Here is a 12796-nt window from a genome sequence, read left to right on the forward strand (position 1 = left end):
TGAGTTGGAGTCTCACCCTGTTGCCCAGACTGGAGTGCAGTGGCCACTCCCGGCCACCGCAGCCTCGACCTGCTGGGCTCTGGCGATCCTTCCACCTGTAGCTAGAATTACAGGTGCATGCTACCACGCCCGGCTAATTTTTTATTGCCCAGGCGGGTCTCGAACCTACAGGCTCAGGCAATCCACTCGCCTCAGCCTCCCAAAGGCGCGGGATAACTGGCTGAGCCACCGAGCCATTCTTATTAAATTAAAGGCTTGTGGCAAATGGTTCAAAAGGAAGCTATATTCAAAACTGAATACACCCCATCACAAAAAGTGAAACACAAGAATATGCAAAGACACAAAATCCAACAGGTACAGAATTTTTTAAAGACCAATTTCAACAGGAACAAAGAACACTAAATTTCTAAATACAAAATAAAAGCCCAAGCTTAACATAATCTATACTTAAGTATTTCTTAGAAGAAACTGACGTAGACCAAAGATTAAAAAGTGGGCACCTAGCTGAGTTTGGTGGCTCAGCCTGTAATCCCAGCGCTTTGGGAGACCAAGGCAAGCGGACTGCCTGAGCCCGCAGGTTCAAGACCTGCCCGGACAACGTGGCCAGACCTCGTCTCTACAGTAAATAAAAAATTAGCCAGGAGTGGTAGCGCGCGCCTGTAGTTCCAGTTACTTGGAAGACTGAGGCAGAACAATCAGTGAAACCCAGCAGGTCAAGGCTGCGGTGGCTGGGAGCGTGCCACTGCACTTCAGTCTAGGCGACAGAGTGAAACTCCAACTCAAAAAAACAAAAAAAAGTAGGCACCTGAAAACTTGTGTTTACTTTGGTCTCCATAGTGAATTTAATTTGAATTAGTCGACAAAATTGGGATTTCATATAAAAGCCTAGACTCTCATTTCTTTTCTGAGTTGGAGTCTCACTCTGTCGCCCAGGCTGGAGTGCAATGGTATGATCATGGCCACCGAAGCCTAGACCTGATGGACTCAGGCAATCTTTCCGCTTCAACCTTCCAAATAGCTGGAACTACAGACATGAGCCAGGAAGCCCGGCTAATTTTTTGGCTGATTGTAGAGATGAAATCTCATCAAGTTGCCCGGGTTAGTCTTGAACCTGTGAGCCCAGACAATCCTCTCACCTCAGCCTCCCAAAGTGCTGGGATTATAGGAGTGAGCCACCACGCCCGGCCTTTTTCTTTTACACATTTTAATATGAAAATGTTCAGCCAGGCTCAGTGGCTCAGCCTGTAATCCCATGTGCCTCGGGAGGCTGAGGTGAGTGGATTGCCTGAGCCCGCGGGTTCAAGACTCACCTAGGCAACTTGGTGAGACCTCATCTCTACACTAAAATCAAAAAATTAGCCGGGCGTGGTAGCGCACGCCTGTAATTCCGGCTACTCGGGAGGCTGAGGCGGAAGGACTGCCGGAGCCCAGCAGTTGAGGCTACGGTGGCCAGGCCCAGCCACTGCACTCCAGTCTGGATGACAGAGTGAGACTCCAACTCAGAAAAAAAAAATGTTCAAACACACCCAAGAATAGTTTAAAAATATATATATATAATGAACATCTATGTATCCATATCCAGCCTCAACAATTACTTACCCATGGAGAACTTTATCTATATCCCCTCAATAATTCCTATCCCTCTCCACCCAACTGCTCAATTATTTTCACACGAACAGTCTTATGATTTTTATCCTGGTTCAAAAAGACAAAATACAAATTCAGGAGAACTGTGACACCAAGCCTGTATTAGCAAATATCAACTATAAGCTGACAATAAGTTCTAGAAACCATTAGATGAGTCATTCAGTCCCTGGATGACCGAATCTCTAACCCCTCAGGAATCTGAATTTGTGACCCTGATTTAAGGATATGAAAGTCATCTAAATCATTATGACTGTGTTTTGGGTTCACAAAACAGTAAGGCAGGAACACTATCTATACTCTTCTCTTCTTTTTTTTGAGTTAGAGTCTCACTCTGTTGCCCAGGCTGGAGTGCGGTAGCACGCTCACAGCCACCACAGCCTTGACCTGCTGGGCTCAGGTGACCCTTCCACCTCAGCCTTCCAAGTAGCTGGAACCACAGACATGCACCATCATGCCCGGCTAATTTTTTTATTGATTATAGAGACAAGGTCTCGCCATTTTACCCAGGCTAATCTCAAACACCTGGATTCAGGCAATCTCTTGCCTCCACCTCCCAAAATGCTTGGATTATAGGTTCGAGCCAATGCGTCTGGCGAATACTCTTCCACTCTTCTAAATGACACCCAGAGCAGTCATACTGAATACTTCTATTAGGAAGCTACATTAATGGACTTTGAAACTTGTCTGGTAGGCATCAGTCACATCTGTCCCAAATCTGATTAATTCAGTTATAACTCATACTCTAATTTTCTGCAAACCAATAAAACCTGAGTATGAAAACAAAATTATTTCTATTAAAACTAACTTGATACTTAGAAAGACTCAGGCAAATCATACCACCAAAATGCTCCCAAATATAATCACAAGAGATTGAACTAGATTATATCGCAAGGTGTCTGACTACTTCAAAGAAAATGAAACTAAAGTTGGTAAAGGAAGTATAATAGTTACGGCTTATGCAAGAAATACAAACCAGGTTTGGTGGCTCAGCCTGTAATCCTGCACCTTTGGGAGGCTGAGGTGAGTGGATTGCCTGAGCCCACCGGTTCGAGACCCGCCTAGGCAACCTGGTGAGACCTGACCTCTACAATAAGTCAAACTTAGCCGGGTGTGGTAGCGCGCACCTGTAGTTCCAGCTACTTGGAAGGCTGAGGCAGAAGGATCGCTGGAGCGCAGCAGGTTGAGGCTGCGGTGGCTGGGAACGGCCACAGCACCCCAGTCTATGTGACAGAGTGAGACTCCAACTCAAAAAAATAGAAATACAGGGTGTTCTAATCAGCAGATTCTCAAAGCAAAGGTCCTGCCCACATAGCAGAAAGATGTACAAATTAACTCACATTTGTTTACAACAGAATAAAATGTTTGCCAGGCATAGTGGCTCACTCCTGTAATCCCAGCACATTGAGAGGTAGAGGCAAGAGGATTGCCTGAGCCCCCAGGCTCAAGACCAGCCTGGGCAACATGGTGAAACGTTGTCTCTACAATAAATCAAAAAATTATTTGGGGGCAATGGTGCATGCCTGTGGTTCCAACTACTTGGAAGGTTGAGGCAAAAGGATCACCTGAGCTCAGCAGGATAAGGCAGCGGTGGCCCTGAGTACACCACTCACTCCTCCCTGGGCAACAGTGAGACTGACTCAAAATAAATAATAAATAAAAATAACAAAATAAAATGTTTGAAGTGTAACATTTTTTTCCCCGAGGCTGAATTTAAAAAACTCAGCCTGGAGCGGGTGCAGTGGCTCACGCCTATAATCCCAGTCTCTTGACTGCCTGAGCCCATGGGTTTGAGACCAGCCTGGGCAACTTAGCGAGCCCTCATCTCTACAATAAATCAAAAAATTAGCTGAGCATGGTGGCGCATGCCTGTAGTTCCAGCTACTTGGAAGGATGAGGCAGAAGGATCGCCGGAGCCCAGTGGGTCGAGGCTGCGGTGGCCAGGAGCAGCCACTGCACTCCAGTCTGGGCAACAGAGTGAGACTCCAACTCAAAAAAAAAAACAGTAAGACCCTATTTTTAAAAAATGAAAAAAAAACAACTACCGGGTCTTTTTCATATACTGATTTGGCCTAGTTAACCTGAAAGATGTAATCAGCCACAGGACATAGCTCTGCTCCTAACCAAAACTGAGAGGTCATATCTACCCTTCCTCTCAGCCCAAATGGAACAAACTCTTCTACTCTTCTCTTCATTACAAATGGCCAAAAATCAGGGTAAGGGAAGGAAACAGGAGGAAGGGAGAAGTTTTTAGTAGCACAATGTCATTATACTCAGAAAGCAAATATTTATTTTCTTTATCTTTAATGATTAATCAGATTTAATCTGTTGCACGATACATTTAGACAGTAAATTTAAAATTCCATTTAACTGGAAAACTAAAACACAATGAAGCAAACCAGAAAGAAAGACATTCAGACATACCAGGTCCCACTGGCATCATCCCAGGAGGAGGAGGTCCCATCATTGGCATCATGGGAGGGCCCCCCATATGGGGTGCTGGCATCATACCAGGGCGAGGAGGACCCGCTGAAATAAAGGATGAAGTCTGTGATTAGGGTATATTTATATACTGACGTTTTCTCTTCTCAATGAAACTAATAAGGACTCATGAACTGGTTCAAATTCTGAAACAATGGAGCTGTTACTGTTTCTTTTTATAACAGGAGTCCCACAAAAGAAAACCACATACCACAAAACATTTCTTTATAACTAAAAAGCAAGAATAGGCGGGGCTCAGTGGCTCAGCCTGTAATCCCAGTCCTTTGGGAAGTTGAGGCAAATGGATTGCCTGAGCCCACGGATTCAAGACCAGCCCAGAAAACTTGGCGGGACCCCATTTCTACAATAAATCAAAAGAAATTAGCCAGGCATAGTAGCATGTGCTTGTAGTTCCAGCTACTTGGAAGGTTGAGGCAGAAGGATCGCCAGAGCTCAGCTGGTCGACAATGAGGTGGCTTTTGAGTGTGCTACTGCGCCACTGCACTCTGGTCTGGATGACAGAGTGAGACTCCAACTCAAAAAAAAAAAAAAAAGATCAGCTTATGCAACATAGTAAGACCTCATCTCTAAAAGAAATCAAAAAATTAGTTAGGCATGGTGGTGCAGACCTCTAGTCCCAGCTACACGGGAGGCTGAGGCGGAAGTCTTGCCTAAGCCCAGGAGATCAAGACTGGTGAGCTGTAAGTGTGCCACTGCACTCCAGCTTAGGCAACAGAGTAAGACTCTGACTCAATGTAGCAATAATAATAATAATAATGAGTTGAGTTCCAGTTCAACAAGGTGGAGTAAGAGCAAAAAGTAATTGTAGAATTCCTATGGGCTATGGCCTGATGGCAGGAGATGAGTGGTCCACTTACATCAGTGCACAGCTATTACAAAGAGTCTATTTCTGTACTTATATCCATGATTATGTACAAGACTGAGTTTAGGTTTCTGAATTCAATTTCAATCTGAACCCTTATGGGAGAGCTAAAGAACTTATGACCTAGTACAATACTCAACCTCCTCCCGTCTGCCAAGCAGAAACAACAAACATCCCCCGAATGCAGAAACCCATGATGCACTCCACATTTTTTATTTTATTTTATTTTTTTTTTTGAGTTGGAGTCTCACTCTGTCGCCCAGACTGGAGTGTAGTGGCCGCTCCCGGCCCCCGCAGCCTCGACCTGCTGGGCTCTGGCAATCCTTCCGCCTCACCCTTCCGAGTAGCCGGAATTACAGGCATGCGCTACCACCCCCGGCTTATTTTTTTGATTTATTGTAGAGATGAGGTCTCGTTGCCCAGGGAGGTCTCGAACCCGCGGGCTCAGACAATCCACTCACCTCAGCCTCCCAAAGGCGCAGGATTACAGGCTGAGCCACTGAGCCCGGCTTTTCTATTTTTTAATTTAAAAAAACTTAGAGATGGGGGTATCATTTTGTCACCCATGCGGGAGTACAGTGGTGCTATCATAGTTCACTGCAGCCTCCAACTTCTGGGTTCCAACGATCAGCCTACCAAGTAGCTTGGACTACAGGGCCATGCCATTCACACCTGTCAAGCTTGGTTTTTTTTTTTTTTTTTTTTTAAAGAGATGGGGTGTCACTATGTTACCCAGGCTGGTCTCAAATTCCTGATTTCAAGCGATCCTCCCACTTCAGCCTCCCAAAGTGCTGGGATTATAGGCATGACCCACCATGTCCAACCCAATGCACTTTCTTTTTTTTTTTTTGAGTTGGGAGTCTCACTCTGTCGCCTAGACTGGAATGCAGTGGCCGCTCCCGGCCACCACAGCCTCAACCTGCTGGGCTCCAGCGATCCTTCCACCTCAGCCTTCCAAGTAGCTGGAACTACAGACGTGCACTGCCATGCCCGGCTCATTTTTGATTTATTGTAGAGATGAGGTCTCACCAACTTGCCCAGGTGGGTCTTGAACCTGCAGGCTCTGGCAATTCACTCACCTCAGCCTCCCAAAGGTACAGGATTACAGGTTGAGCCACCGAGACCGGCTTCTTTTTTTATTTTTTTTTGAGTCAAAGTCTTACTCTCTGTCACCCAGGCTGGAGTACAGTGGCATGCTCATGACTACCACAGCCTCAATCTGCTAGGCTCAGGTGATCCTTTTGCCTCAGCTTTCTAAGTAGCCAGAACCATAGGTGTGCACCACCCTGCCCGGCTAACTCTTTTTATTTATTGTAGAGATGAGATCTCACCCTGTTGCTCAGGCTGGGCTTAAACCCCTGGACTCAGGCAATCCTCTTTCCTTTTTTTTTTTGAGTTGGTAGAGTCTCACTCTGTTGCCCAGGCTGGAGTGCAGTGGCATGCTAACAGCCACCGCAGCCTTGACCTACTAGACTCAGGTGATCCTTCCACTTTAGCCTGCCAAGTAGCTGGAACCACAGGTACACAACACAACACCCAGCTGATTTTTTGATTTATTGTAGAGATGAGGTCTTTCCAAGTTGCCCAGGCTGGTCTTGAACCTGTGGGCTCAGGCAATCCTCTCACCTCAGCCTCCAAAAGTGCTGGGATTATAGGCATGAGCCACCTTGCCCAGCCCAATCCAGTTTCAATTGTCCAATTCTTATATTTCACAAGGCAAATTTTTTGGTGTTAAGTGAGTTATAAAGTAAGAGGAAAGACCAAAGCATTTATCAGCTTTTTCAGTCCTCCAGTGCTGTGTTCATAGCAGTAAGTAATTTAATGTACTCAGCAACTCCTGTTCATATATTACTCATCTATTCACAGGTTCATTCTGAGCTTTCCATTTGAATCTGTTCTAGACTCACACTTGGGATGCCACAAATATAGTACTCTAGTAATAATGCAATAAGAAGTTAACTCTGAAGTTATTTATAAATTATACCATTAAAGTTGTTTTAGGCCAGGCTTGGTGGCTCAGCCTGTAATCCCAGCACTTTGGGAGGCTGAGGTGAGTGGATTGTCTGAGCCCGTGGGTTCGAGACCCACCCGGGTCACTTGGCAAGACCTCATCTCTACAATAAATCAAAAATTAGCCGGGCGTGGTAACATGTGCCTGTAGTTCCGGCTACTTGGAAGGCTGAGGTGGAAGGATCGCTGGAGCCCAGTAGGTCGAGGCTGTGGTGGCTGGGAGTGTGCCCCTTCACTCCAGTCTGGGCGACGGAGTGAGACTCCGACTCAAAAAATAAAAAAATTAGCCGGGCTCGGTGGCTCAGCCTGTAATTCCGCACCTTTGGGAGGCTGAGGTGAGTGGATTGCCTGAGCCTGCGGGATCGAGACCCGCCTGGGCAGTGAGACCTCATCTCTACAATAAATCAAAAAATCAGCTGGGCATGGTAGCGCATGCCTGTAATTCCGGCTACGCAGAAGGCTGAGGCGGAAGGATCGCCGGAGCCCAGCAGGTTGAGGCTGCGGTGGCCAGAAGCAGCCACTGCACTCCAGTCTGGGCGACAGAGTGAGACTACAACTCAAAAAATAAAAAAAATAAAAATAAAGTTCCTAGCCGGGCTCGGTGATTCAGCCTGTAATCCCACGCCTTTGGGAGGCTGAGGTGAGTGGATTGCCTGAGCCCGCAGGTTCGAGACCCGCCTGGGCAGCAAGACCTCATCTCTACAATAAATCAAAAAATCAGCCGGGCGTGGTCGCGCGTGCCTGTAATTCCGGCTACTCAGAAGGCTGAGGCAGAAGGATCGCCGGAGCCCAGCAGGTCGAGGCTGCGGTGGCGGGGAGCGGCCACTGCACTCCAGTCTGGGCGACAGAGTGAGACTTCAACTCAAAAAAAAATAAAATAAAATAAAAAATAAAATAAAAAAATAAAGTTCTTTTCTATTACAATCTATGTATTCATTCAATAAGCATTTGAAAGTCAACTGTGAGATAATCTAACCCAATCAAAGGATAATCTACCCAATTACATCCTTTAAGATAAAAACTTTAAACTTACGAAGACTAGGGGGAGGTGGGATCATCGCTCCTGCAGGAGGCGGAGCAGAGAATGGAGTAGGAGGTATCTTTCCTTGTTGAAATGCAGCAGCTGTGAAGAAGAGGGTGAGAAAACAACATACAGTAAATAAGAAACCCAACACCATTTACTAAAATAACAACATCTTTTATACCTTTAATGTTTCCAATTACCTCACCTTTTTCTTTTTTTTGAGTAGGAGTCTTACCCAGGCTGAAGTGCAGTGTCATGTTGATGGCCACCGCAGACTCCACTGCTGGGTTCAAGTGATCCTTCCACCTCAGTCTTCCAAATAGTTGGAACCACAAGCACACACCACCACGCCCAGCTAATTTTTCTTTTTTTAATTTATTGTAGAGACGAGGTCTCGACAAGTTTCCCAGGCTGGTCTCAAATCCCTGGACTCAGGCAATTCTCTCGCCCAAAGTACTGGGATTACAGGCATGAGCCACCTCGCCTGGCTCAATTACCTCACTCTTGCAAGTATTCATCTAAATTTACTGCATCATAGTTCTACAGTTTTAAAATCATTTTTAGGAATTCACCAGCTAAAACTGCAATTAGCTAGTCTACTAATTAAGGTTTTGTTTTTTTTTTTGAGTTGGAGTCTCACTTTATCGCCCAGACTGGAGTGCAGTGGCCGCTCCCAGACACCGCAGCCTCGACCTGCTGGGCTCTGGCGATCCTTCTGCCTCAGCCTTCCAAGTAGCCGGCATTGTAGGCATGTGCTACCACGCCCGGCTGATTTTTCTGATTTTAGAGATGAGGTCTCGCTGCCCAGGCAGGTCTCAAACCCGCGGGCTCAGGCAATTCACCCACCTCAGCCTCCAAAAGGCACGGAATTACAGGCTGAGCCACCAAGTCCGACTTAATTTAGGTTTTTAAAGCTATTTTTACCTAGCATTTCTAAAGTAAAATTAACTATGGGAGAAGGGAGTGAAAATTTCCTACCTACCAATGTCTTTTACCAAAAACGAGAGGTCTTTAATCTGTAGGTGTGGTTTATAACTAATTCAAGTTATTCATAGTTTTACTTGAAAAATGTAAGATACATGCACAAAGACCATTTTTCTCCTTACTGTGCACAGTCCTGGGTCAAAACAACACACCATGTTGGTTTATCAGTTTTGAAATCAATACACTGCCGGGCTCGGTGGCTTAGCCTGTAATCCCACGCCTTTAGGAGGCTGAGGTGAGTGGACTGCCTGAGCCTGCGGGTTTGAGACCCGCCTAAGCAGCGAGACCTCATCTCTACAATAAATCAAAAAATCAGCCGGGCGTGGTAGCGCATGCCTGTAATTCCAGCTACTCGGAAGGCTGAAGCGGAAAGATCACCGGAGCCCAGCAGGCGAGGCTGCGGTGGCCAGGAGCGGCCATTGCACTCCAGTCTGGGCTACTGGGTTGATTCCAACTCAAAGAAAAAAAAAACAAACATACACTGAGCTAGGAGATGCAGAAGAAACAAAGATTTCAAGCAAGAGCCTGCCCTAAAGGAGAGTATAATCTTAAAGAAAGTTCAATAAAGTCAACTATTAATTTCTCTTTCTGATAATATGAGGAACAAGTGAAAACAAAGAAAGTGAAGATCTATATTTGGTTTTGGAAAGGAGTCACAAGTAAGACACGAAAACACATATTCACAGACTCTATTCCTGATGTAAGCCCTTGCCAATTTAGTGATGTCTGCAGCCCATCCCCTTTCACTCCCACCAATGCAAAGGAGGTCAAATAACTCAAGTTAATCAGTGATAATTCATGGGGATCCGATTAAAGGAAAAAAGCAAACAGGGCAACCCCTTCAGGTCCCCTCCCACTGTGAGAGCTTTTCTGTCCTCTCAATAAATCCTGCTTTCTCAAAAAAAAGAAAAAGAAAAAGAAAAAAAACCTGCAGCGGCAGGTTCCCGGCCACTGTAGCCTCAATCTGCTGGGCTCTGGTGATCCTTCCAACTCAGCCTTCGTAGTAGGAACTACAGGCACACACTACCATGCCTGGCTACTATTTTTCATTTATTGTAGAGATGAGTTCTCACCAAGTTGCCCAGGTAGGTCTCGAACTCTCAGCCTCAGAAAATCCACAGGCTGAGCCACTGAGCCCAGCCTGTTAATCTTTTAATGTCAAGAAATTTCAAACATCTTTTCAACTAGGGGGAAAAAGATTACAACATCATTCATTTTTTCATATGAAATGGGACAATGTCTGGGATTTGCTCCATAATAACTCAGGAAGGAGAAAAAGAGTAGATGAAGATATTCAACGGCTCTCAGTCAGGCACAATTTTATTTCTTTGGGAGACACTGGGCAATGCCTGGAGACGTTTTCAGTAGTCACAACTAAGTGTAGGTACTGGCCTCTGGAGGGTAGATGCTAGGGATGCTGCTAAGCATTTTACAATGCACAGATTCCCACAACAAAGAATTATCCAACCCTAAATGTCAATACTACCAAGGGTAAGAACCCTGGTAGAAGCAAAAGAAGAGTACTGCTACTGTTACTGTATTATGGCAAAGAGGGGCAGGAGGTGGGAGGTAGGAGAGAGGAATAAGAGATTCATTAATCAAACTTGTCTTTCTACATTTTTAAAACTATTTTATAATAGTTTTGCTTTTCTTTAAAACCACAATGTCCACACTTGCCTGAAAGCTCTGAGTACAATGAGTCAGAAAGGCTGTGATTCAAATATACCAGGAAGATCTAAAGTAAAAATGTAACAGCTCCTTCTACCAGTGCCTTGGACTCAACAAACCAGGAGAGCTGGGCTCAGTGGCTCAGCCTGTAATCCCTCGCTTAGGGAGGCTGAGATGAGTGGATTGCCGGGAGCGGCCACTGCACTCCAGTCTGGGCGACAGAGTGAGACTCCAACTCAAAAAACAAACAAACAAACCAGGATGGCCAGACTCGGGGGCTCAGGCTGGACTCAGTGGCTCACGCTGTAATCCCAGCACTTTGGGAGGCTGAGGCAAGTAGATTGCCTGAGCCCATGGATGCGAGACCCACCCAGGCAACTTGGCGAAATCTCGTCTCTACAATAAATCAAAAATTAGCTGGGCATGGTAGCACACGCCAGTAGTTCTGGCTACTTGGAAGGCTGAGGTGGGAGGATCGCCTGAGCTCAGCAGGTCGAGGCTACGGCGGCCGGGAGCTTGACACTGCACTCCAGTCTGAGCGACAGAGTGAGACTCCAACTCAGAAAAAACAAACCAGGACAACAGAATATTCCTAGCTAACAAAGAGTATGGGATGTACAAGAGGGGTCCAGACATATCCCGACTATTTTGTTACATCAGTTAGTTTCTTTTTGATTAGTTCTCTTTGTGAGGACTACAAATAAGAAAGCTAAATAAATATTATCACACTATTTAGAGAACCACAAACCCACCCCAACCTCTTCCTATTAGAACGGAGTAGTACATCTAACATCTATGTATCACTACAAAGGGGGTTTTATATAAATCTGCTACAAAATCTGGTCCATGTCACTAGAGAAATATTGAGCAAATCCACTTGTCTCTGCCTCACCTCCCAGTCCAAGCAATACCTTATTGCTCTATCTCTCATTGCTCTATCTTGAATAATTAATATCAATGTGTTTCTATATCCCTGGGAAACCAATGACCTTCCACTTCCTTCATTCAACATATCCAAATGCACCATTTATCATTCAGAATGAGTTAGTTGCTTCTGTGGAAAACAACAGAGATACTGAGACAAGAAAGAATGGGTCCGTTACCACATCAGAACAAGAGACTGAAACATACTTGTTTTGTCAATCAGGCTCTGAGCCTGCTCTTCCATCCATTTCTGATAGTAGTCTTTCACATTCTCTTTGTGTTTCCTACCACTGCAATGTGTCTTTCTCACAGATGGCTGTAAAACAGAAAGGTCACATCAGATATAAAAACTAAAAATGTTATAAAGCTTTACCTTTATATAGGCAACCCAGCTAGCATTAACAGCTTTAGCTGGCTGCTAAAGCATCGTTTATAAACATTATCCAGAAACACACTGCAGTAATTTTTTAATTTTTTTGGGTTGGAGTCTCACACTCTGTCACCCAGACTGGAGTGCAGTGGCCGCTCCCGGCCACCCGAGTCTCAAACTGTTGGGCTCCGGCGATCCTTCCGCCTCAGTCTTCCAATTAGCTGCAACTACAGGTGTGCGCTACCATACCCAGCGGATTTTTTTTTTTGAGTTGGGGTCTCACTCTGTCACCCAGGCTGGAGTGCAATGGCCGCTTCTGGCCACCGCAGCCTCGACCTGCTGGGCTCTGGCAATCCTTCTGCCTCGGCCTTCCAAGTAGCTGGAACTACAGGCACGCGCTACCATGCCCAGCTGATTTTTGATTTATTGTAGAGATAAGGTCTCGCCAAGCTGTCCAGACGGGTCTCGAACCTGCGGGCTCAGGCAATCCACTCACCTCAGCCTCCCAAAGGTGCGGGATTATAGGCTGAGCCACCGAGCTCGGCTGATTTTTGATTTATTGTAGAGATGAGGTCTCGCCAAGTTGTCCAGGCGGGTCATGAACCCATGGGCTCAGGCAATTCACTCACCTCAGTCTCTCAAGGCGTGGGATTACAGGCTGAGCCACCAAGCCCCGCTCACACTGCGGTAATTAATGTATTATCTTGGGAGCAGAGATCAGCAAACTATGACATACGGACCAGCCACTTGTTTTTGTAAAAAATAGTACTGCAACAGAGCCACGTTCATTCTTTTTTTTTTTTTTTTT

General features: G+C 45.6%; 1 protein-coding gene across 2 annotated transcripts in view; it reads right to left on the reverse strand.

The window, feature by feature from the left end:
* The window catches only part of SNRPC (small nuclear ribonucleoprotein polypeptide C), a 35668-nt gene that overhangs the window by 1551 nt on the left and 21321 nt on the right, over window positions 1–12796 (reverse strand). For both annotated transcript variants that reach the window (XM_021716981.1, XM_008066817.1), the window contains 3 exons: window positions 11826–11934; window positions 8052–8141; window positions 4069–4173 (listed from right to left, as the gene is read on the reverse strand). In XM_021716981.1, the coding sequence (XP_021572656.1) occupies window positions 4069–4173; window positions 8052–8141; window positions 11826–11934 (304 nt within the window). The remainder of the gene's footprint in view (window positions 1–4068; window positions 4174–8051; window positions 8142–11825; window positions 11935–12796) is intronic.

This window comes from Carlito syrichta, unplaced genomic scaffold (assembly GCF_000164805.1).
Source record: "Carlito syrichta isolate Samal-C Ts95f unplaced genomic scaffold, Tarsius_syrichta-2.0.1 Scaffold309115, whole genome shotgun sequence".
Classification (NCBI taxonomy): Eukaryota; Metazoa; Chordata; class Mammalia; order Primates; family Tarsiidae; genus Carlito; species Carlito syrichta.